Genomic DNA, 26053 nt, shown 5'->3' on the forward strand with positions numbered 1-26053 from the left:
GCATTTCTCCAGTGGCTAATGATCACGAGCATTTCTTCATGTGTCTGTTAGCTGCCGGAATGTCTTCTTTGGTAAAGTGTCTCCTGATATCCTTTGCTTATTTTTAAATTAGGTTATTTATCTTTTTATTGTTGCAGTGTTGAAACAATAAAATCTTAATAGATTTTAGACTTTAAACCCTTGCCGGATATATTGTAGCCAAAAATTTTTTCCCAGTCCGTAGGTTCTCTTTTTACTCTTTCGGTGAAGTCTTTTGAAGAGTATAAGTGTTTAATTTTTAGGAGATCCCATTTATCAAGTTTATCTTCTGGTCTTTGTGCATTATTCGTTACGATTTGTATCCTATTTATGCCATATATTAGGGTGCTTAGTGTCATACCTATTTTCTCTTCATGATCTTTATATTTTTAGGTTTTATATTTAGATCTTTGATTCATTTTGAATTAGTTTTTGTGTATGGTATGACGTATGGATCCTATTTCTTTTTTTTTTTTATGGATGGACATCCAGTTTTGCCAGTACCATTTGTTAAAGAGTGTCTTTTCCCCATTTAATGGACTTTGGGCCTTTGTCAAAGATCAGCTGACCGTAGGTGGATGGAATTATGTCTGGGTTCTCATTTCTGTTCCTTTGGTCTATGTGTCTGTCGTTCTGTCAGTACCAGGCTGTTTTGACTACCGTGGCTGTATAGTAGGTCCTGAGGTCAGGTAGTGTGAGGCTTCCTACTTTGTTCCTCTTTTTCGATAACACTTTACTGATCGTGGGCCTCTTTCCCTTCCATATAGAGTTAGTGATTAGTTTTTACTTCTCATTAAAGAATGCTGTTGGCATTTGGATCGGGATTGCATTATATCTGTGGATCACTTTGGGTAGAACTGATATTTCCACAATGTTGAAGAACTGATATTTCCACAATGTTGAGTCTTCCTATCTGTGGTATGTTTTTCCATTTATGTTGTTAGTTCTCTTTTGGTTTCTTGGAGTAGTGTTTTATAGTTTTCTTTGTATGGGTCTTTTATGTCCTTGTTTAGATTTATTCCTAAGTATTTTATTTTTTTTAGCCTACATGTTTTACCATAGCTTTTGGACAAAATAAAAGTTTTTATTATAAATGATATTGTTTTCTTGGTTTTCAAAGTCCTCTTTGTTGGTGTATAGCAATCCAACTGATTTTTGTATGTTGGTCTTGTACTCTGTTACTCTGCTTAATCTTTCTATTAGTTCCAGTAGTTTTCTTGTGAAATCTTGTGGGTTGTCTGTGTATAGGATCATATCATCTGCGAATAGGGGTAGTTTTGCTTCTTTCTTTCCAATTTGGATGCCCTTGCTTTTTCTTGCCTTATTGCTCTAGGTGGGCCTTATAATACAGTATTAAATAGGAGTAGTGATAAAGGGCATCCCTGTCTTGTTCCCATTCTCAGGGGGAATGCTTTTAGTCTCTCTGTTGAGAATGATGTTGGCTGTTGATTTTGTATAGATGCCCTTTATTATTGTCTTAGTTTCTAGTGCTGCTACAACAGAAATACCACAAGTGGTTGGCTTTAACAAAGAGAAATTTATTCTCTCACAATCTAATAGCCTAAAAGTTCGAATTCAGGGTGTCAGCTCCAGGGGAAAGCTTTCTTTCTCTGTTGGCTCTGGGGGAAGGTCCTTGACATCAGTCTTCTCCTGGTCTAGTAGCTTCTCCATATAGGAACCCCAGATCCAAAGGATGAGCTCTCTCCCGGCACTGCAGTCTTGGTGGTATGAGATCTCCCTATCTCTCTGCTCGCTTCTGTCTTTTATATCTCAAAAAGAGATTGGCTCAAGACACAGTCCAACCTTGTAGATTGAGTCCTGCCTCATTAACATAACCACCAATGATCCCATCTCATCAACATCATAGATATAGGATTTACAACGCATAGGAAAATCACATCGGATGACAAAATGATGGGCAATCACACAATACTGGAAATTATGGCCCAGCCAAGTTAACAGGTATTTTTGGGGAACACAATTCAATCCATGATATTCCACCCTTTGACCCCCCCAAACCCTTGTCCTTGCCACATGAAAACACATTTACCCCATCATGTTATAAGAGAAGTTTTCAATCAGTTCCAAGTCCAGAATTCAAAAATTTCTCTTCATCTGTAAAATCTGGAATATAAGTTATATGCTTCCAAAGTACAGTGGTGGAACAGGCACAAGCTAGACATTTCCTTACAAATGGGAGACATTGGAGGGAAAGAAGGGATAACAGGCACCAAGCAAGTCAGCAGAACACATTATATTAGCCTTTATGGCTTTGAAAATAATCCTCTGTTCTCTGAGACCATTTACACAATGGCCCTGCCATCCAGACTCTAGGTATTGGCCATACTCTCCGGATTCTGAGTGGAGGCCCCTTGGCCCTGGGCTTTAGTTTTACCAAGAAAGCCCACTGGAATGGCAACTGTTCCCTCAGCTTTAGGTACATTCTCCTAGAATATCTGAGTGGCGACTCCACCCTTAGAAATATCAGAGGCCATGGCTCCACCCTTTGAGACCCCAGAGATCATGGCGATACCTTTTCAGACCAAGGCAGATCTGCTTCCTATGTTCCTTGTCTCTTCAGCTTCTGCTTCCTGATTCCTTGGCCTCTGGGCCCCTCAGGACTCACCACCCATGTCTGCCCTGCTGGGGCAAGTATTCCAAAGCTCTTTAGCTACACCGATAAGTGCCTGGAGATACCCCACTCTTCCAGTAAACTTTGGCTGGAAGGCACTCAGCTCTCTTGCGCTGTGAGTCGGCAAACCTCGCTCTACTAATAAGTGCTCAGAGGCAACCTACTCTGCCGGAAAGCCTCCTGTGAAAAGGCACTCAGTTTTCTTGCTCCATGGGTCGGCTCCAGTGCCATCTTGCACTGGTCTCCTGGTTCTGCTGCTCCCAGTTCTCTGCTGCTGCTTCTCACCGTCTGTACTATCTCCAGTGTAACAGCTCTTCTCGTTTCCTTCTGAGTCCTCATCAGAATTGTCTGACATCCATAATTCCACCAACAGTCTCTTCAAGGCAACCACTTCCACATTTTGGGTATCCATTAGAGCAGCATGGAAACCCTGGTGGTGGTGTGGTTAAATGCTACGGCTGCTAACCAAAGAGTCGGCAGTTCAAATCTGCCAGGTGCTCTTTGGAAACTCTATGGGGCAGTTCTACTCTGTCCTATAGGGTCACTATGAGTCAGAATCAACTCGATGGCACTGGGTTTGGTTCTGGTTTGGTAGAGCAGCACGCCACTCCTAATACCAAATTCTGTCTTAGTTATTTAGTTCTGCTATAACAGAAATATCACAAGTGGATGGCTTTAACAAAGAGAAATTTGTTCTCTCTCAGTCTAATAGCCTAGAAGCCCAAATTCAGGGTACCAGCTCCAGGGGATGGCTTTCTCTCTCTTTTGGCACTGGGGGAAGGTCCTTGTCATCAATCGTCTCCTGGTCTAGGAGCTTCTTTGCACAGGAGCTCTAGGTTCAAAGGATGCACTCTGCTCCCAGTGCTACTTTCTTGGTAATATGAGGTCCTCCTGTCTCTGCTCACTTCTCTCTGTTATATCACAAAAGAGATTGGCTCAAGACACAATCCAGTCTTGTAGATTGAGTCCTGCCTCATTAACATAACTGCCTCTAATCCCATCTCATCAACATCATAGAGATAGGATTTACAACAAAGAGGAAAATCATATCAGATGACAAAATGGTAGACAATCACACAATACTGGGAATCATGGCCTAACCAAGTTGACAGATATTTTGGGGGGAGATACAATTCGATCCGTGACAATTATGTTGAGAAATTTCTCCTCTATTCCTATTTTTCCGAGAGCTTTTATCAGGAATGGGTGTTGGACTTTGTCAAATGCCTTTTCTGTATCAACTGAGATAATCATGTGGTTCTTTTCTTTTGTTCAGTTTGTGTGGTGAATTACGTTGATTGATTTTCTAATGTTGAGCCATCCTTGCCTACGTGGTATGAATCTCACTTGGTTCTGGTGTGTTATTATTATTATTATTGATATGATGCTGAACTCCATTGCCTAGAATTTTGTTGACAATTTTTGCCTTTATATTCATGAAAGATATTGTTCTGTAATTTTCTTTCTTTGTGGTATTTTGCCTGGCTTTCGTATTAGGGTTATGCTAGCTTGATAGAATAAATTTGGGAGTATTCTTCCTTTTCTATGCTCTGAAATAGTTTGAGTAGTACTGATGTGAGCTCTTCTCTGGATCATCATAAATGCATAATGTTGAATAACTAGACAGTCGCTAAGTGAGGAGTAGGTATAGTTTTCTGCAAATCTCATGTACGGTACCAATTACTTTCTAAAAATTTTTCTTTAACTTCAGTTTCCTCTTTCAGTTACCACAAATTCTGAATAGGATTTAATTCAGAAGATTTAATTTTATATTTGTCTTGAACCTTAATTATCATTGCATTTAGTTAAAAATGATAAGAAAATTAGTATGACTTCTTTATTATATGGCTTCAGAGGGGATGATATTAAGGCCTTAACTGAGGTCCCATTGCTGTCGAGTCGATTCTGACTCATGGCTACCCTATAGGACAGAGTAGAACTGCTCCATAAAGTTTCCAGGGAGCAGCTGGTGGATTTGAACTGCCAACCCTTTTGTTAGCAACTGAGCGCTTAACCACTGCACCACTGGGGCTACTTTAAAAAAAGAAAATATATATTATATATTGAGACAAACATTTGACTAGGTGATGCTAAATAAGCACCGTATGTACCTGTTCTGACTTACCTACAAATTTGACTTAAAGACAGACTTACGAACAGATCTCGTTTGTAACTTGGGAATTGTCTGTATAATTCTGAGTTCTCTTGTTATAAACGTAATCAGCATGAAAAATTTGAGAGTTTGTTTACTTGAGTTTTCTCAGTTCTAGAGGAGAGAACAAATGTTTTAAAATTTTCAATTCTTTTTAGAGGCTTTATACTTTTAAGTCTTCAAAGTTTTTGTGTAACTGAATGGCTTCTTTTGTGTCTGTGATGCCTCTTTGCTTTATGACAGATGTACCAACTGTGTATTACTTTGTAATGTTATTTTATCTCTGTGTTATGTGTTTCTCATTTAAACTATAAAATCTTCAAGAAGAACAGGGAAGGACAGTGTGATCTCTCCTCATAGCCATCTGCACATAACTGTGCTAAGTCAGAGTTTTGTATGTGTAAGAATTTTTCCATTTCTTTTTACAGGCAGGGAGCATTAAGCGGGACATGACCTTCACGTTTCAATCAGAGGACTTAAAACGTGACTCAAGTAAAAAAATGTCTCATCAACACTTGTTCCCCTTGGCCATGGAGGAAGATGTGAAAACAGCAGACACCAAAAAATCTAGCCGAGTCCTTGACCATGAAAAAGAAAACACTCGCTCCATCTGTCTTCTTGAGCAAAAACGAAAAGTTGTTTCTTCAAACATTGATGTTCCTCCAGCAAGGTAAGAGAAAACTAGACCGTGTATGTGTTTGTCGCCATAAGTGGGTGGAGAGCATGCAGAATCTTTGCCATACCTCTCTTCAGTATATAGACTAAAAAAAAAAAAAATTTTTTTTTTTTTTTTAAAGAGGGGTTTTTTTGGCCAAGAATTTTCTTCTGTTGCTTGTGTGAACTACAGCAGGTGGCTCTGCTTTCAGAGCTTTGAAGCTCCTGTAGTTGTAACTACTGTAGCTTTAGAAAAGAATGTTTTATTAGTTTTTGGTAAATGAATAATAAAGAGAAAGGAGATTTTTTAAAAAAGGAAGAAACATGAAATGTAGGACTGTACATAGCCACTTAAATGCAAGTATACTCAGGTCTTTCTGTCAGGGGTTGGCAAATACAACCTGCGGGTCAAATTTGATCTTTGGCCTGTTTTCGTATGGCCTGTGAGCTAAGAATGGCTTTATGCTTTTAAAAGATTTTCAAAAAATGAAAAAATATGCCACACAGACTCTAGGTGGCCTGTTGCTGTAAGTTGCTGTCGAGTCGAGTCGAGTCGACTCCAGCTCATGGAGCTCTTGTGTATAATAAAACAAAACATTGCTTTGTCCTGTGCCATCTTCATGCTTGTTGGTATGTGAGAGTCCATTGTTGAGGCTCTTGTGTCAGTGCGTCTCATTAAGCCTTTCCCTCGTTTTTGCCGACCCCCCCTTTACCAAACATGATGTCCTTTTCTAGTGATTGGTCTTTCCTAATGGCATGTCCAACGTAAGCAAGACCAAGTGTCAACATACTCACTTTTGTGGAGCAGTCTGGCTCTATTTCGTCCAAGACTGATTTGTTTGTTCTTCTGGCAGTCCACAGTACGTTCATTATTCTTCACCAACACCGTAATTCAAATGTGTCAGTTTTTCTTTGGTCTTCTTTTTTCATTGTTGAGGAGATTGAAAATACCATGGCTTGGGTCAATTGCACCTCAGTCATCAAGTGACATCTTTGCTTTTTAAGATTTGAAAGAGGTCTTTTGCAGCGGGTTTGCCTGATGCAATATGTTGTTTGATTTCTTGTCTGCTGCTTCCATGGGCGTTGAATGTGGATCTAAGTAGGATGAAATTGTTAACAACTTCAGTTTTTTCACTATTTATCACGATGTTGTTTATTGGCCCAGTAGGTGGTCTATGAAGCCTGAAATACTTAAACCTGACCCATGACAGACAAAGTTTGCTAATCCCTGGTTTATATCAAGGCAATCCTTTTTAAACAGATCTACCACAGAACTTGGCCAGGATAAAAGCTTATCTGAAATATCAACAGATTTTTATCACATTACAATTTTGTTTAAATATCATCCTGTAACAATATTATGGCAGCGTGACAATAGAATGGCAGAACATACATACTAGACCTTTTACATATTTTCTTGCTTATAATTTCTAACCTAAAATGTAAGCCCCATGCAGGCAGGGATTTTAGTTCATTTTGTTCGTGCTGTATCCCTAGCACTAGAACAGTGCTTGGTATTTTTGTTGCTGTCAGTTTCTGTTAAGTAAGCTCTGATTCATCACAACCTTACGTGTACAGAATAAAACATTTCGAGGTTCTACGTTTCTTTTTCACGCTTGGTAGATAATAAGGGCTCAATAAATATTTCCTGAATAAAGGATAGAAAAGAAATACTATAGCATGAAAGCTTGCTTACTTTGAATATTTTGTTACCAAAAATATTTATAATGAAAATTTATAAGCAATTGTTTGAGAAGTCCTGTATTTGCTGGAGCGTTTTCCAATAGCAAACTTGGGAAACAATAACATTGGAAAAGAAAGAAATTTTTCTTTTTCAGCTATTCATTTTTTGTAATCAGAATTTTATTTCTATATTAAATTAGAAGTATCATCTCTAGAAAATTACATATTATTCTACCCTGCTACCAAATTTGTCAGACTATCTAAAATTATAGGCCTTTTTGTTTTCCTTAACCTTTAATTGAAAATGTTCATATCTTCATTACTTCTGTTTAATGATTTAGAATTATTTGCTCTTCTAATTTTTTCATATAAAGTATGTTTTTTAGGACTAGTTCCTTTTGCTGGGGGCTTATTGCTGAAATATTATAAAATGTTTTATCATGCCCTGAACCTAGTAGACATCTCAGTACATATCTGTTGTTTGGTTGACCGATAAGCATACTGACACATTAACCATTTGGAATGTGAAGAACCATACTTTTATTTTCTTCCCAAGCTTGTAGGGCACTTCACAGAGTCGCACTTCACAGAGTCAGATAGTTCAATGCCAACTTGCAATTCTATAGTACGTACTTTACATGAAACTTTCAATAGACTATTTTATCTGTTAAAAGGCCTGAAAATAATCACTTCAAATTGCCATAGGTTGTTTTAGATACCATTATTCTGTAATTTCACCCCGCTCACAGTAGTTGCTGGGAATAACAATCAAAAGGGGAGGAATAAAAATGTTTTTGCTTTTCTAACTCTGGCACGTGAGATTTTTTTCTACCTTCTCAAATTCACCGATTGTACTTAAAAGAAACGAGTCAAGCCAGTGTTGTTGTGGTGTTCTTAAACAATGTGGGAAAATTAAGTTTTAAATCCATTAATGTATAGCAAAAGTTCTCCCCATGGCAAGGTATAATTCAGATTTGTTAATCTATTTGTTAATCCATTACTGATTAAAGCCTCCTTGTTTGAAGTCTCCACTAATACACTTGTTTTCATTGCTATAGTAAGAATTTTTTCATCAAAAATATGCCAGCAGTTGGTGAAATAAATTGCTCCTTTTTATATTAAAATCTTCAGAAATTATGGCATATAATCATCTAGCTCTCCATCTCTTTCTGGTCTATTTCCATTTATTGTTACCAAGTTATTTAATAAGTGTAAACTCTCCACTATCATCGAACTACATCAGTATCTTGTTTTAAAGAAACTCCTTACTTGACATGATAGGAAGAGATGGAATTTTTCTTTTGTTTAAGAAGAAATATATCTGTTGATAATATTTAAATAAGGAAGTTTGGGTAAATCTACAATATAGTGAAATAAATTGGAATAAGGAAATGTAGTCTGTATTTTTCTGCATGATTATTGCAATTTGTTCTCCTATATCCAGACTTTAAATATCGAACAGTTCTTAGAGAGGCAGGATAACCATTTTAGCGTATCACTGGTGTAGAGTTCCTCAACATTTTAAAATCAATTCCCCTATAATACCTTCTCACTTTGCCTTTTGCTTATTCCCACTACAGCCAAGAAGATTTTGTTGATTGTAAAATGGAACTTGGAAGTTTACTCTCTGTGGTTTGTGTAGTGAAGGCAATATTGTTGTCCCGTGCCATCGAGTCAGTTCCGACTCATAGCCACCCTATGCATAGCACAACGAGACACTGCCTGGTCCTGAGCCATCCTCACAATTGTTGCTGTGCTTGAGCCCGTTGTTGCAGCCACTGTGGCGATCTATCTTGTTGAGGATCTTTCTCTTTTTGGCTGACCCTCTACTTTACCAAGCATGATGTCCTTCTCCAGGGTCTGATCCCTCCTGACATGTCCAAAGGATGTGAGATTCTGTCTCACCATCCTTGCTTCCAAGGAGCATTCTGGTTGTACTTTTTCCAAGACAAATTTGTTTGTTCTTTTGGCAGTAAATGGTGTATTCAGTATGCTTGTCCACCATCACAATTCAAAGGCGTTACTTCTTCTTTGGTCTTCCTTATTCATTGTCCAGCTTTCACATGCATATGAGGCAATTGAAAAGACCATGGCTTGGGGCAGGCTCGCCTTATTCTTCAAGGTGACATTTTTGCTTTTTAACACTTTAAGGAGATCTTTTGCAGCAGATTTGCCCAATGCAATGTGTCTTTTGATTTCTTGACTGCTGCTTCCATGGGTATTGTGATGGTTAAGATTGTGTGTCACCTTGGCTGGGCTGTGATTCTCAGTGCTTATATGTGATCACTCCCTTGATTGAATATGCTGTGAGTAGCCAATCAGTTGAAAGGTAGTTTCCTTAGGGGTGTGGCCTGCATCCAAATATAAGCTGGTGTTCTGGTGTTTTTGCTCATTCTGGATCCCATGCTGCCTTCTGTTCATCTGACCTCTGGCTCTTGGGACTTGAGCTATCAGCTTATCTGCAGATCTTGAATTCATCAATCTTCACAGCCTGAGAGTGGGAGCCCCACACTCTGACCTGCCAGTATTGGGTTCACCAATCCCTTCAGCTACGTGAATTGAGAGAAGCCTCTATCCTGATACACAGACCTGGGACGTTTCAGTCTCTACAACTGTGTGAGCCGTTTCCTTGATATAAATCTATATATATATTTATACACTTTACTGGTTTTGCTTCTCTAGAGAACCCGGCCTAAGACAGGTATTGATTGTGGACCCAAGTAAAATGAAATCCTTGACAACCTTAATCTTTTCTCCATTTATCATGATGTTGCTTATTGGTCCGGTTGTGAGGATTTTTGTTTTCTTTATGTTGAGGTATAATCTATACTGAAGGCTGTGGTCTTTGGTCTTCATCAGTTAGTGCTTCAAGTCTTCTTCACTTTCAGCAAGCAAGGTTGTGTCGTCTGCATAATGCAGGTTGTTAATGAATGAAGGCAATAGTTATACTGAATATACTTTTTCATATCCCCAGAGAGGTCAGCACCTCTCCACCCCAACTAATCTATAGCGCACCATGGTTGAGCATCACTAATTTCATTTCCTTTGCCTCACTTCAACAGATGTGTATTGAGTACCTGCTCTGAACCCATTATTCAATAACGAAATGAATGAGATGGGGGTCTCAATCCTCCAGAAGCTCATAGTCTAATTTGAGACATAGACTCTTAAGTAGCTAATTTCAAGTTACAGTTCCTAATTTGTTCCCTTCTCAGTAGAACTGGATGGATTTGTAACTAAAGAAGCTCCCAGTATTAAGAAACCTATTAATTTGATAAATATGTTTAAATGCCCAATTTTCTTTTATTGGTAAGTTCTTCAAAAGAAGGGTAAATGGAACTAAGGAGGAGGAACTATATCTGAGATCTATATTACAAAGTCCCCACTTAGCCATTTTCTGAGAACCCCTTTAAAAGTTGTTAGTTTTGGAAAACTAAAAATTTAAGTAGTTAATACCGATGTGTTAGTCTGGGTCATCTGAGAAGCAGACGCTGAGACAGGATTAAACAAGCAAACATTGGGAGAAACAATTATAAGAGGAAAAGGGGAGGGAGCCAGGGAAGCTGGGAGAGATCAGACCCTTATGCAAATCTGAGCCCCAGGGAGGAAAAGAGGGAAGGTTGGATGGCCATACCTACCCTAGACCACTACAGTCTATGGAAGGTACTGCAGGCCCATCAGGAGTCTTCCAGCCGAGTCCTAGCCTCCTAGATCTGGCCTGCACTTGGTCATTGGTTGGGAATAGTGTGTGGGAATTGTGGTCTCAGACAAATGCATCAGAGGGTTTCAGAGACAGCAGCTGGGCCCTTGGTGGCTGCTTCCTATCCTTGGAGGTCTGTGAGACACATTTTCATGGCTGCCTCTGGCCCACCACATTAGTCTTTATGTATAAAAGTGCCATATGCAGTGTAGGTTTGATGTAGGGGCCTAATTTTCCTGCCCTTTGGGAGCTCTGAGATATCAGTGCAGACCAACTGGAATCTTAAGTTTTTTAAGAGGCCCCCAAAGCTTCCTATGAAAAATGGCAACTGATTATAGGTCAGGGTCCCAGGATTAATTCTTTTGAGTCATAAGGGAAAAGAAACCCAAGCTCTCTTCTCTGAGTTGCCTGGAGTTGGTAGGGACAAATCTTAACCTAGGAGAATCTATGTACTCTTGGGATATTATTTGATTGATTTTGGGAAGAATCAGTTATTCCTTTTTTTGGTGGAGGAAGGAGGAGGGTTAGTGCATTATACAGTGGAAGTACTCAAAATATTCCTGAAATTGTTGCAAGTGTTTCAGTGGAAGAAACTAGACAGAAAACAAGAGCAAAAGGTAACAAGAATGAGAGAAAGAAGGTAAGAAAGGTTTTTCTTTGAAGCTAAAGATCTAAAATTAACAAAAAGAAAAATTCTTCCCAACTTTAAGGACTGTTGGGGACCTGTAATTTGGGCTGGGGTTAATGAGAACTACAAGTGTCAGTGTCAACAATGGTGACCACAAAATCTTTAAAGGACTGAACTAGCTCTAGAGATTTCTCCACTTATTAATTTATTAATGCCTGGTTATAAAAGATAAAACATGCCCTCCTACAAAAGAGATTGTGAATTGAGAATACAAGTTATTAATTATAAATATGTAATCTTAAACATTCTTTGTTCTCTAGGAGAAAATACTGCTGAATTGATCCTTATGACAAGTTGAGGAAAACAGCCTTTAAATAAGGACGGGAATATAAAGAGTTTGGACTGTGAACTCTTGGAGAGTAGAGTCAGAGTGGAATTCCAATACTGTAGTTTGGCTTGAAAAATTAACAAGAGACTGAAGGTCAGTAACTGAGACAAAGGCCAGTCAGAGATTTCCTATGGGCAGAGCTCAGTGGTTCAGTAGCCAAGACTATAATTTCAGCCTCATGTGAAAAAAGCTGATGAGCCTGGGCCGAGATTAAAAGTGACTTAGGCTCAGCCTAGTGGTGGAAATTTGGGGAGGAAGAAAAAAAGATTTGAGACCCAGGCTAGAGAATTTACAGGCTGGCCAGGAATGTAAGTTGTCGGAGCAGTTGGAAGGAACCGATGAGTTCTTGGAATGTGTACCAAGCTGGCCAATGACATGAGACTTCTTTTGACTTGACTTGGTTGAATGTAGTTGGTAACACCAAGACCTTTCACAGTTCAAGAAATATTAGTTTACGTCTTTGAACTGACTGGGTGGGTAACTGGAGATGATGGAAAAACTATGTCAGAAAAGACAACCTAAAGGACTCAGGAGAGTCAGTTTAGGAGGAGAAATTTTCCATTTATTTTAACTGTAGGTGGTTGTAGGAAAGAGCTGGAAATGGTACTGGGTGTGGTATAGTTTTGGTTTAAGGTTTAAAGGTCTCCCAATCTCTTTTGGAAAATCAACTGGCTATATAAGTTCTGATACTGATCTATATGTCTATTTTTACACCAGTACATCACTTTCTTGATTGCTAATAGATACAGTAAGTCTAGAAATTACATAGTGTGAGTCCTCCAACTTTGTTCCTCTTTTCAGACTTTAACTGTTCTAGATCTGTTGGATTTCCATATAAATTTTAGATTATTTTACCAATTTCTACCCCCAAAAAAGCCTGTTGGAATTTTGATTGGTATTGCATTGCACCCGTCTTCAATTTGGGACGAATTGGTATTTAAAAATATTGAGTCTTCCAATCTATAAACATATGTCTTTCCATTTATTTAGGTCTTTACTTCCTCTCTGTAGTGTTTTGTAACTTTTCATTGCATACATAGGTCTTGCACTTATTTTGTTAAACTTATTCCTAAATATATTTTTAGAAACTAATGTAAATGGTATTTTAAATTTCAGTTTCAAAATCATTGCTGGTGAGAAATAAAATTGACTCTTGTGTTTTCACCATGTATCCTGAAACCTTGCTAAACTCTAGCAAGGTTGATGAATTCCTTGGGAAGTTCTACATAAATCATCACTTTACCTGCAAATTAAAACAACCCACTAATTTCCTTTCTCATTAGTATTTTCTTTAAGATTTATTTTTACTTTTTTGTAATGGCCTGGGCCTCCAGTGCAATACTGAATATAAGTGGCAAGAGTGGACATCCTTGCCTTGTAAGAATGATGATAGCTGTAGGTTTTTTTTTCTTAATGAAAGTGAGAAATTATGCTTTTATTTGTAATATGCTGAGAGGTTTATCATCAGTAGGTATTGTATATTGGAAGATATTTTTTCTGCATTCACATGATCGTATGCTCCTTTATTTTAATATATTGAATTACATTGATTGGTATTTGAACATTAAGTAAACTTTGGATTCCTGAGCTAAAATTCCCTTATATACTGAAGGGTTGATTTTCCTTAAAATTCTGTTAAGGATCCATTATTTCCATCCACTGATCTGTCATTTTATTTTCTTATAATCTATCTGGTTTCGGTGTCAGTTTAATGGTGATGTCATAAAATGAGTTGGGAAATATTCCCTCCTACTCTGTTTTCTGAGTTTGTTTTAGAACTAATCTTTCTCTTAAAAGATAGGTTCACCAGTGAAGCCATTTGGGCCTGGAGTTTTCTTTATCCAAGTGTTTTTAATCACAGATTCAATTTTTAAAATTGGTATAGGGCAGTTCTACTCTGTCCTATAGGGTCGCTATGAGTTGCAATTGACTCAGCAGCAACTGTTATTTATTTTGGTTGTTGTTTTGTTTTTGCTTTCTTCTTGAGTTGCTTTTTGTAATTTTATGTCTTTCAAAAATGTTATCTATTTTATTTAAGTTACCTGATGTGTTAGCATGAAGTTTTCATTATATTTCCTTATTTTTTTTAGTATCTGTAGGTTCTGTAGTAACATTTCCTGACTCATTTCTTTTATTGGTCATTGTGTCTTTTTTTTTTTTTTTCCCCCTGAACAGTCTGGCTAGGGGTTTATCAATTGTATGTCTCTTGACAAAGAGCCAACTTTTGTTTACATTTTTTTTCCCTATTGTTTATCCATTTTCTATTTCATCGAGTTCTTTTTATCTTATTTTCTTTCTTTACTTATTTTGAGTATAATTTCCTCTTCTTTTTCTAGCTGCTGAAGATAGAATTTTAGTTCATTGATTTTAGACCTTTATTATTATAAACATCTAAAGCTATACATTTTCTTGTAAGCGTTGTCTTACTTGCCCTTCCCATATTTTGTTAGGTTATTTTTTCATCTCATTCACTTTGAAATATTTTCTAATTTTCCTCCTGATTTCATTTCCCCCATTAATTTTTTAGAAGTATATTGTTTGATTTCCAAATATTTGAAGAAAAAAATAGTTCTCTTTTATTAATTTCTAGTTTAATTCTTCTGTATTCAGAGAATATATATTATTTCATCCCTTTTACATTCATTAAGACTTGTTTTATGGCTCAGAATATGGCCAAATTTGGTGAATGTTCCACATGCCCTTAAAAAGAATGTATATTGTGCTGTTGTTGGGTGATGTGTTCTGTAAATGTCAATTAGGTCAAGCTGGTTAATAGTGTTATTCAAGACTTCTGTATAGTTACTGAGTTTTTTGTCTGCTTGCTTACCGATTTTGCCTATATGTTTCTCTTTTCAGTTTTGTTAGGTTTTGCTTTATGAATTTTAGAATTGGTATGTGTTCTTGATGAATTGATCTCTTTATTATTATTATTATAAAATGTCCCCCTTTATCCTTGGTAATCTGATTTATTCTGAAGTCTGTCTTTTTCTGTTATTAATATAGCTGCCTTATCTGTCTTAATCTTAGTATTTGCCTGGTGTATCACTTTCTATCTTTTTATTTTTAACCTGTTTGTGTCCTTATATCTAACATTAGTTTCTTGTAGACAGAATAATTCAGCCTTGCTTGTTTTTTTCTTAATCCAATCAGACAATCACTGCCTTATAATTGGTGTATTTAGGCCATTTACATTTAATGTAGTTATTGATATGTTTCATATACATTTATTATCTTGTTATTTGGTTTCTTTTTCACTTCTGTTCTTTGCTCTTTTTCATCCCTCTTTTCTTGCCTTCTTTTGGGTTGAGTATTTTTATCTTTCATTTTACCTGGAAATCCTGGTGGTATAGTGGTTAAGAGCTACAGCTGCTAACTAAAAGGTCAGCAGTTCGAATCCACCAGGTACTCCTTGGAAACCTTGTAGGGCAGTTCTACTCTGTGCTACAGGGTTACTATGAGTCAGAATCAACATGAGGGCAACGAGTTTAGTTTTTTTTATTGTCATATTAGCTAAATTTGATTTTTTTTATAGTTGCTTTAGAGTTTACAGTATGATGCTTTACCTTGTTACACTTAACCCATTGCCATCAAGTCAATTCCAACTCAGAGTGACCCTATAGGATAGAGTACAACTGCCCCATAGGGTTTGAATCCATATGGTGGATTCAAAGTGCCAACCTTTTGGTTAACAGCCAAGCTCTTAACTACTGTGCCACCAGGGCTCCAACTTAAAGGGTGATACAAATAATATGATACCACTTTATATATAAGAACCTCACAATTGTACTCTTCCATTCCCCCTTCTGTCTTTTGTACCATTGTTGTCATATACTTTGCTTTTCTGTATGTTATAATACGCATATTACACTTATTTATTTTCCTTTATATAGGTATTTATCCATTTTAAAATATTTTTATGGAGGTATAATATACACATAATACAATTCATCTACTGAAATGTTTTTAGTATATTCGCAGAGTTGTGCAACCATCACCACAATCACTTTTAGAACATTTTCACCACCTCCCTGAAAACCTTCTTACCCATTAGCAGTCACTCCCCATTCTCCCCCAACCTTCCAGCCCTAGGCAACCACTAATCTATTTGGTATCGGCATAGATTTGTCTATTCTGCACTTTTCATGTAGATGGAATCATACAACATATGGTCTTTTGTGTCTGGCTTTTTTGAGTTAGCATAAGGTTTTCAAGGTTTGTCTACGTATATAGCATGTATCAGTAACTTATTTTTATTGCTGAATAATATTCCATTCTATTGTTATACTACACTTTATTTATCTAGTCATTAATTGATAAATATTTGGGTTGTTTCTACTTTGGGTCTGTTACGAATAGTGGTGCTGAGATTAATGGTAACCGCTCTTCCTTTCCTCTCTCCTCCTTCCTGTTTCTAAGGGTCTTAAACTGTTTAGAAAAAAGTTTCTTGCTTAACATTGTTGGACAATTAATGGGTACTTATTTCTCATTATAGACTCAGTAAAAACGTAATCATGACCTTCTGACTTTAACTCTATTAATTGGTTTATAACGAACAAAAACTAATTATATACTGTTCCATTAGTTTGTGGATGACATCTATTAAGAACTACATACACAGATAAATTTTTAGTGAATACAAATGGTGCCATGTTATTCAGTTCCAAAAAGACCAAGAAGATGATATAAATAAGAGCGATCTAGTGAAATGCCTACTCATGTTCCATCACAAGAAGGCCATTTTACTGTTTCACTTATCCAGCATATTTATTAACTAAATGGATTTTGTATGCCAGATATTGGAATACAGGGTAGAATAAATTAGACATAGTCCTTGTCCTCAAAGAATTGAGGAGAGATTCTAAACAGTAACACAAACGTAATTATAAATTCTAGTAATTTTAGCAGGTGGAACGTACAGGATATTATGAGGATCATCTGCGGAAGACTTACTTTAGATTGATGCATAGGGAAAAGCCTCTAATAGGAAAGGACATTTTAGCCAAGACCTGGAGGATGAGGAAGAGTTAGCCTCATTGACTTGGGAGAAAAACATTTTAGGTTGGTAGAGAGAACCATGAAAGTCCTGAGATAAGGAAAGAAGACCAGCATGGGGAACAACAAGAGATGAGATTAGAAAGGTGGACAAGAGCCAGATAATATTGAACTTTATAGATTATGTTAAAGATTCTTTAATTTTTTTTTAATTGAAAGTCAATAAGAAGCTTTTAAAGGATTTTAAGGAGGTGAATGACATGTGGCTTAGTTATCTAGTGCTGCTATAACAGGAATACCACAAGTGGATGGCTTTAACAAATAGAAATTTACTCTCTCACAGTCTAATAGGCTAGAAGTCTGAATTCAGGGCGCCAGCTCCAGGGGAAGGCTTTCTGTCTGTCTTGGTCATCTAGGGCTACTATAACAGAAATATGACAAGTGGATGGCTTTGACAAAGAGCAATTTATTCTCTCACAGTCTAGTAGGCTACAAGTCCAAATTCAGGGTGCTGGCTCCAGGGGAAGGCTTTCTCTGTCAGCTCTGGAGGGAGGTCCTCATCACCAGTCTTCCCTTGGTCTGGGAGCATCTCAGCACAGGAACCTCAGTTCCAAAGGACACACTCTGCTCCTGGCACTTCTTTCTTGGTGGTATGAGGTCCCCCTGTCTCTGCGCACTTCTCTCTTTTGTATCTCAGAAGAGTTTGGCTTGAGACTATCTAATCTTGTAGATCTCATCAGTATAAGTGCCACTAATCTATCTTATTACATCATAGTGATAGTATTTACAGCATATAGGAAAATCACATAAAATGGTGGACAATCATACAAGGGAATCATGACCTAGCCAAGTTGACAGATATTTTGGGGAGACACAGTTCAATCCATGACACTGTCTGTGTTGGTTCTGGAGGAAGATCCTTGTCATCAGTCTTCCCCTGGTCTAGTAGCTTCTCAGTGCAGGGACTCCAGGTCCAAAGGACACACTCTGCTCTTGACACTATTTTCTTGGTGGTATGCAGTCCCTTTTCTCTCTGCTTGATTCTTTCTTTTATATCTGAAAAGAGATTGACCCAACATACAACCTAATTGTGTAGATTGAGTCCTGCCTCATTAACATAACTACCTCTAATCCTACCTCATTAACATCATAGAGGCAGGATTTACAACACATAGGAAAATCACATCGGATCACAAAATGGTGGACAGTAACACAATACTGGAAATCATGGCCTCGCCAAATCGACATTCTTTTTTTTTGGAGGGGGGGCACACAATTCAATCCATAACAACATCATTTCATTTATGTTTTGAAAGATCACTCTGAGTGCTATGTGTAGAATGGTTTGGAAGAGGTCAAGAATGGAAGCAGGGAGACCAGTCCAGAAACTACTGCATTTTTCAGAGAAAAGAGATCATGGTAGCTAGGTCTAGGCTGCTCACAGTTGAGATGAAAAGAAGTGGACAGATTTGAGATATATTTTTGAGGTAGAACTGAGTTTCTTGAGTATAAGCAACAGAAAATATCTCTGGCTGATTTAATAAAGGATAGGAGTTTTTGAAAGACTGTTGAGTAGCTCACAGAGTTCTGGAAAGATTGGATAACCAGGCTCAGAAAATGGAAGGTGGGCAGCTAGAAACACAGCTGTATTTATTCATTCTACAGAATTAATGCCTGCAATTGGGCATTTTGGCTTCTGAAGTGAAAGATGTATATGTTAGGAAATTCTCCAGACATTGGATAGCCAAAAAAATTGACAAATGTCTTATAGTTCTGTTTCATAATTTTCCATTTTGCAAATGAGTAAACAAACTCACAAATGTTAAGTGACTCACTCAGGAGCAGATCTGAGACTTAAGAGGTAGGCTTCTGACCCCAAGTGATTTTTTGTTCCTTATCATTACCATTAGTGTTTATTGGAGAACATTAATTCACTTTTATTTACAACTGTGATGCCTTAAAATGCATTGATAGTTCTAATACTGCTTGCTCTCCAACCCCCTAAAAAGGTTCAACGATTAGGCAAACATTACTGGATAACTTGGATTATTAGAGTATGGTATTTGTTATTCTGTTTTTGCCAGACTTTTTTTTTTTTTTTTTGAGGTACTGATGCTTAAATTGGTTGGATTTCACCCAAACAGCAATTACAATTTGATTATGCAAAGTAGTAACTGTCTTCTAATTATAACTCTACAGCTAAAGAAAGCTATTAGCAAACCAATTGTAACAAGGAAAAAAGAAAAAAAATAATTGGCCAAAAAAATTTCTCAGATCTAACAGCAGTTTATTAGAATATTACAGATTGTTAGTTTGTGGTTGGAAGAAAAGGAACCATATGGTACTGTTTGTTTTTCAGGGTTTTAAAACATAGTGATGTCATATTTATCACTTGTTGGATAAAATAAAATCATCTCTTTATAGGATGCTGTCTTGAGAATTACATAATTTAAAAGAGCCTCAGAAATTTGCTGACCTTTGAGTTCAAGGTTAAGAAATTACCAGAGCTGCAAGCAATATCTCACATATACAATGGAATATTCTAAACTTAATTTGAATACTGTTTTCAATGGTAGTGTCTACATTTTTTCCTTTGTCTTTGATATAGTATATACCATTTATAGGAAAGCCTCCTGTGTCAATTTTGGAATTAAGTGACATAAGGCAGAAATGGTATCTTTATTTCCAAATCTCCAGGGTTCTAGCACTTGTTGGAGCAAATGTTTAATGTATTAAAAAAACAAAACAAAACAAAACTTCAGGCCATAAACTCTATAGCCGATTATGAGACTACTGGGGAAAAAAAGTAAAAGGTCAATCACCTTAAGCTTATGCAATATTTTCTATCTAAAAACAAATATATTGGGAGGGAAAATAAATATGAATACCTTATAATTTGTGAACTTTCCTTAACTGAAGCAATCTCCAAAAAGTAGCTCTAAAGACTTTAACCTTTTCCAGAAAACCTTTATTCAATTCCATCCATTCCCCCTGTTTCAGTGATTCAGGTTAGCAGCTAATGGTTGTCTCTGCTTTCTTTTCTCTTTACAGCAATTAGAATGATCTTTCTGAAGCACAAATACAATCATAGGGGTAGTGGGACAGAGAGAGGAAAATGATTAAAAAAACAGTTATAATTAATATTATGACTTGATGAAACAGATTGTATCATGGGTATACAATCAGATCCCATCTTGCCTAGGATTTAACTTCTGAAGTCAAAAAGCAGGTAGAGATAACATTACTGATTACAGTGTCTTAAATCACCTGTTAGCAGGTAGGAAAAATGGGATTGTTCCAAAATTCAATGTTCAGGAGTGCCATCATTCTGCTTCTGTCATGCCCTTGCCATAGGCTGCCTCTGCAGGGTTGGATTATGTTTAGATTAGATCCAACACCTTTTTTTTGTCTTTATAATAAAAACACCTGTTCAAAATTTAAACAGCAGTAGAAATAATTGGATTCCCACCCCTCACCTCCTCTTGCCAATATACTGTTTAATTACAGAAAGACAAATGATAGTTAAGCAGAATGTTGGTCATTTATTTGAACAGAATGACATTTGAGCAGCACTGTCCGATAGAAATTTAATGTGAACCACATATGTAAATTTCAAAATTTCTAATACCTGCGTTAAAGGAAAAAGAAACAGGTGAAATTAATTTTATGCTCTATTTCATTTAACCCAGTAGATCCCAAATATCATTATTAGAACCTGTAGTTAATATAAAAAGTTATTAGGTATTTTTGCATACTTTTTGCATACTAAGGCTTCGAAACCCGGTGTGTATTTTACTCAAACAGCACATCTCAGTTTGGACCAGGCACGTCTCCAGTGACCAGTAGCCACGTGTAGCTAGTGGTGACTGTACTGGACTGTGCAGCCCTTGAGTATAGCACAGGTTAGTGTTGCATTTCCAGCCCAACTTATTTATCCCGAAGGCAGTAGGTTCTCTTTTCTCCCCTCATCCAACACACTTGAAGAGATTGCCTCACGTCCACTGATAGAGGTAGAAGAAGAGTAGCTTTCTTTGGCAGTAACTGTCAAGGGTTAGTGAGGAAGGAAGGAGAAACCTGTAGGGAGGGAGACATTTCCAGCATGTGAGTCAGGAAATATTTAGTTGGAAAAAATCTGCAGCATAATTCCAGCATGTCCCCCCAGGGGAAAATGGCTCCCAGTTGTGATATGTTGTACAATTATAATTGTTATGGAAATGTCTAAATTCCGTCTAAAAAAAAAAGTTACATCAGTATAGTCACAGCTCTGCTTCTTTGAAAACATAAAAGCAGCTTTATTTCTAGAGTTCGAGAGAGCCTTTTTGGCTGTTACCAGACAGTCTGAAGTTCCCTATGATAGCTGTCCTTAGAATAGTTTAAACATGCTGAGTAAAATTTATGTTAGGTTTAGAAATGTAATAAATATATCAAATTTTATTTTATTTTTTTAAAAGACTCCTAAATACAAACAGAACCCGGTGGTGCAGTGGTTAAAAGCTACAGCTGCTAACCAGCAGTTAGAATCTACTAGCCCACTCCTTGGAAACTCTATGAGGCAGTTCTGCTGTGCCCCGTAGGGTCACAATGAGTCGGAATCGACTTGGCAATGGGTTTTTTTTTTTTTTTCCCCTTAAGTACAAATAGTTTATTTTGTCACTGAGGTAAACTGTTACTGATTCCTCTTTTAAATACTGATTTATGTTTATTCCCTTCTATAGATTCTGGGTGAGGAAGAATTAAGAGATATAAAAAAAGAGATATAAAGGCTGGAGAATTAGGGGCCTAACTTGGAATACTTTTGAAAACTAGTTTTTATCTGCTAAGTTATGGAGAGTATTAGGGTGATGTCATGGTTGGCACTCAGAATAAACATCTGGCATACTATGGGGGTGGGCTATAGAGAGAAAGTGTATATGAGCTTTGACACTGAAGACACATGTAGACATCTGAGAGAGATAATTGTGGAATCTGTAACCAGGACAAAAGCAGCAGGGTAGAAGGCTGGCTATCTATGCTATGTGAGGCCCTAGCTTGTAGAGCTTGGTGGGAATGGAGTAATGGGGAGCTGAGGAAGGATGAAGAGGGTTCTCAGAGTGGCTGCAGAAATTCTGATTTGAGCATTGGGATGGCAAAAGTGGGTGGTGATGCTGTTCAAGAAAATAAGTAATACAAAAGAAAGAGTTGATATGGATAGAGGGGAATAAGGGTTTGGTTTTATTCATGTTGAATTTACGGAGCTTTTAATAATAATAAAACTAACAAAGGCCTGCATGCTTTCAGCAAACTTTAAATGCACAGTAAGTATATTCATAAAGAGCTATATGTAGACCAATTTAAGAAGTCCTGGTTGCACAGTGGTTAAACACTTGGCTGTTAAATGAAAAGTCTGTGGTTCAAGTCCACCACACGGAGAGAAAGATGTGGCAGTCTGCTTCTGTAAAGATGGCAGCCTTGGAAACACTATGGGACTGTTCTACTCTGTCCTATAGGGTTAACGTGAATCAGAATTGACTCGATGGCAATGAGGTTTGGTAGACCGCCTTAAATAGCCAAGTGACAATCACAACATAAGTGCACTAGAAGTGCTTGCTATTTTAATAAATTTTGTTTTAAAGTAAATAACCACCTCTATACATCTTGCCACCACCCATCTGTCAGTTTGTTGTACTGTGGTGGCTCACGTGTTGCTATGATGCTGGAAGCTGTGCCACTGGTATTTCAAATACCAGCAGGGTTACCTGTGGTAGACAGATTTCAGCGAAGATTCCAGACTAAGACAGACTAGGAAGAAAGGCCTGACAGTTTACTTTAAAAAATTAGCCAGTGAAAATGCTGTGCATCACAACAGAATATTGTCTGATATAATGCTGGGACGATGAGTTTTTAGGTTGGAAGGCACTGAAAATACCTGGTGACCTCAACAGTAGACTCAGGCATACCAATGATCATGAAGATGGAACAGGACCAGGCAACATTTTGTTCTATTGTCCTTGTGGTTGCCATGAGTTGGAGCTTACTTGACAGCAACTAGCAACAACAACAACAATAAATCTTGATTTTTGTATATTGCCTTTTCTTGAGACAAGTTTTACTTGCACAGCTAAATTCCTGTATGATGAAAAGATTTTGATTACTTTCCCCCACTCAAGATTTGTTTTAACTGAGTTTGGCGTACATTTGTTTCTTCGATGGAGCTCACAAACTCAGCTTTCCTATCAGTCCCCCCAAAAAGCATTCAGTCACATATAGATTTGCCTAAATTTGCTGCTCCTTTCTAAAAATAACATCTTACAAGGTCATCTGCTATTTTCCACATCCAATTTGCTACCACATGTTAAAAAGAAGAAAGAGGTTTGTTTTCATCTACAGAATGTGTAGGTTTCACCAAATCTCAATAGAAACACGCATTTTTGTTTCATTGCATTGATTATGCCAGATAACACTATCTTTAATGCCACTTAGATGCCATCAGACTTTACCAAGTTCTTTAAAGTTCATTGAATAAAACACAAAACTGTATCCTAAGTACTGGTAATTGTGAACCGTTTTTTGGAGAAACTGTTCTCTCTAGTCACAGCTGATACAAACATTAACCATGTGGTTTTCAAACTATCACCTAAATTCTTTGCACATGGTATATAATTTCACAAGTACTAAGCAGGTAGTGTAAATGAGCATACAGAACTGTCAGTTTTGAACGTGCTAGACAGCTGCACAACATTTATAAGGCGGAACATGGCTTTTTGTCCGTACTGTGCTTCCTAACCTTAATAAAAAACATTATCCCACTCAGGGCTGTATTGAAGAATTGAGTTATCCTACATGTGTGCTTTTCAGAGCTAACAAGCTTCCCTTTTGATTCATTTCCAACAAATAAGCAATGCAGTCATGTTTTCCACATTTCTACCAGTGTGACAACTTGAAAACTAACATTGGCAGTTGAAGGGAAATGTTGCTACAAACCTAAAATGAGGTGATTTTGTGACTCACATGCAATGTGTTCAGCCTCAGATCCATCTTCACGTACAATTGATAATTATCCCTTTCTTTGTAGGCAACTTAAAACATAAATAAAATTTACAGCTTAAAAATAAACGCTGCTTTGTTTTCAGCAGAAATCACCTTGGGAAGCAGATAATTTTTAATAATAAGAGAGTCCTTGGCAAGTATGGTGTCCTGGTGGTACAGTGGTTAAGATCTCGGCTGCTAACCATAAGGTCAGCTGTTTGAATCCACCAGCAGCTCCTTGGAAACTCTATGGGGCAGTTCTACTCTGTCCTATAGGGTCACTATGAGTCAGAATTGCCTGAATGGCAACAGGTTTGGTTTGGTTTGGGGCAAGTATGTTTCTATAAAAAAACATAAAAAACTAGTGGAGACGAAGTAGCTCAGAGAATAGAACAGGCAGTTAGGAGGGAGGAATTCTGGAGTTCTGCTGTTCATGGATCTTAAAGAAGTCCCTTGACCTTCCCCCACGTATCTACAGGGCTGGGAACCTTACCTACCTTTTACTACATGGGAACCAAGCTCTCTGGTTGTGCCTTAGTTGCATGCCAGCTCTTCGTAGATTTTCCCTTCTGCCAGCACAGTTTGTCCACAGCTAGGGGAATAATCTGTTCAAGTATGAACCCATTTTGTGATTTTAAAATTGTCAACTTATTTTATTTTGCTCGCAAAGTTACTAAGTTAAATTGTCGATCTTTTTCTTAATCACAGTAAGAGGTATAAAAAGATAGGCCATTTCCCGTCATCAATGGATCTGACAATAGTGTACTATATTCACATCTAGACTTTATATAATTCAAGTGTTTTTCTATGCAAACAGAAAATGCATGAAACCAGAGCTAATACTTTCATAAACTAAGACTCCTTTCCATGCATTTATTTTTATTTATATAAGTAATTAAAAGTTTTTGTAGTACCTCCTCTCTCTCAACGTTTCCTTAGCCTATGTATTGCCTGCATTTTCTGCCCTAAGTATGGTGGTTCATCGCCCGTTGGCTAAAATTTGGGAGGGAGGTGATTATTAGAGATGTTTCCCGGTTGGTGCACCTCATGCGCAGCTACCACCTGTCTGTTAGTGGAGGTTTTCATGTTGCTATGATGCTGAACAGATTTCAGCAGAGCTTTTAGACTAAGACAGACTAGGAAGGTCTGGCAATCTGTTTCTGAAAATTAGCCAGTGAAAACCCTATGGATCACAGCAGTCCCATTTGTAATCAATCATGGGGATGTCGCAGGACTAGGCAGTGTTTCATTCTGTTGTGTATGGGTTCGCCATGAATCAGGTTGACTTGATGGCACTACCAACAGCAACATTAGAGATGTTTATTGACTGTCCATTTAGAAATAACCTTTGTTGTGTGCCGTCCCAAGGCCTATGCTACATGGAATTCAGTTAGGTTTTTTCTCATTCTTTAAAATACAATTTTCTTCCCTGGAATGGATGTTTTGTAGGAATCTGATGACATGATTCTTAGTCTATACCATTGGCTAAGAGGGCTTCCTGCCTGAGATCACTGTGGTAGACATTCATTACATAAATTGCAAAATCCACTTAATAGTGAGGAAGAGAAGCAGCTGCTAGCTGTGCCTCACTATCGCACAGGGTTACCTCTTAACCTCTGGGCAAGCAAGATGCCAGGGCAACACATCCTAATAAGAAACAAGACTGTATAGCTTTTCACTGGTGTGAGTGATGTTCAGGGTGCAGAATTTTCTGTATTGAGTGACTCTTTCTGTTGCCATGCTTGTAAACGGAGACATTATTATCTTGAAATTACGGTGCTTGCATTTCCTTCAGAATCATGCCCAGCTGAGCTGAGTCTAACGTTTACTTCCTTTGATCTCAAAAGAGACGCTAGACGAGTTTGCTCCAGCACATGCAGCAAAGATATAGAGCTTCGGCTTCAGTCATTCAGTTGATGTCATGGAAGACTGCGTGCAAAAATGAGAAGCTATTTCTTTGTGCATACATGGTGTCAGGCTGAGGACAATATGGCCCTGAACAGCAGTTGTCACATCTAGAAGTCACCCAGTGGCAAAGATGTTTGCCATGAAGGATGCAGCTCTGTCAGGTGTCGATCTTATTCTTTATTAGTCCTGGTCAAAACCAGACAAATACACTGCAGTGGCAAGGATATACCACTGGAGCAGGGGAGGTCCCTACTCTTGGTGATAGTGTTTTGGCTCCAGATTACCAAGCCCCA

The 26053-nt window shown here is 37.6% G+C and overlaps 1 protein-coding gene across 1 annotated transcript in view; it reads left to right on the forward strand.

Annotated features, from left to right (window-relative positions):
- Positions 1–26053, forward strand: part of ZNF704 (zinc finger protein 704) — a 301875-nt gene that overhangs the window by 71477 nt on the left and 204345 nt on the right. The window contains exon 2 of the mRNA XM_049854450.1: positions 5231–5472. Within this exon, the coding sequence (XP_049710407.1) occupies positions 5231–5472 (242 nt within the window). The remainder of the gene's footprint in view (positions 1–5230; positions 5473–26053) is intronic.

This window comes from Elephas maximus, chromosome 15 (genome assembly GCF_024166365.1).
Source record: "Elephas maximus indicus isolate mEleMax1 chromosome 15, mEleMax1 primary haplotype, whole genome shotgun sequence".
Classification (NCBI taxonomy): Eukaryota; Metazoa; Chordata; class Mammalia; order Proboscidea; family Elephantidae; genus Elephas; species Elephas maximus.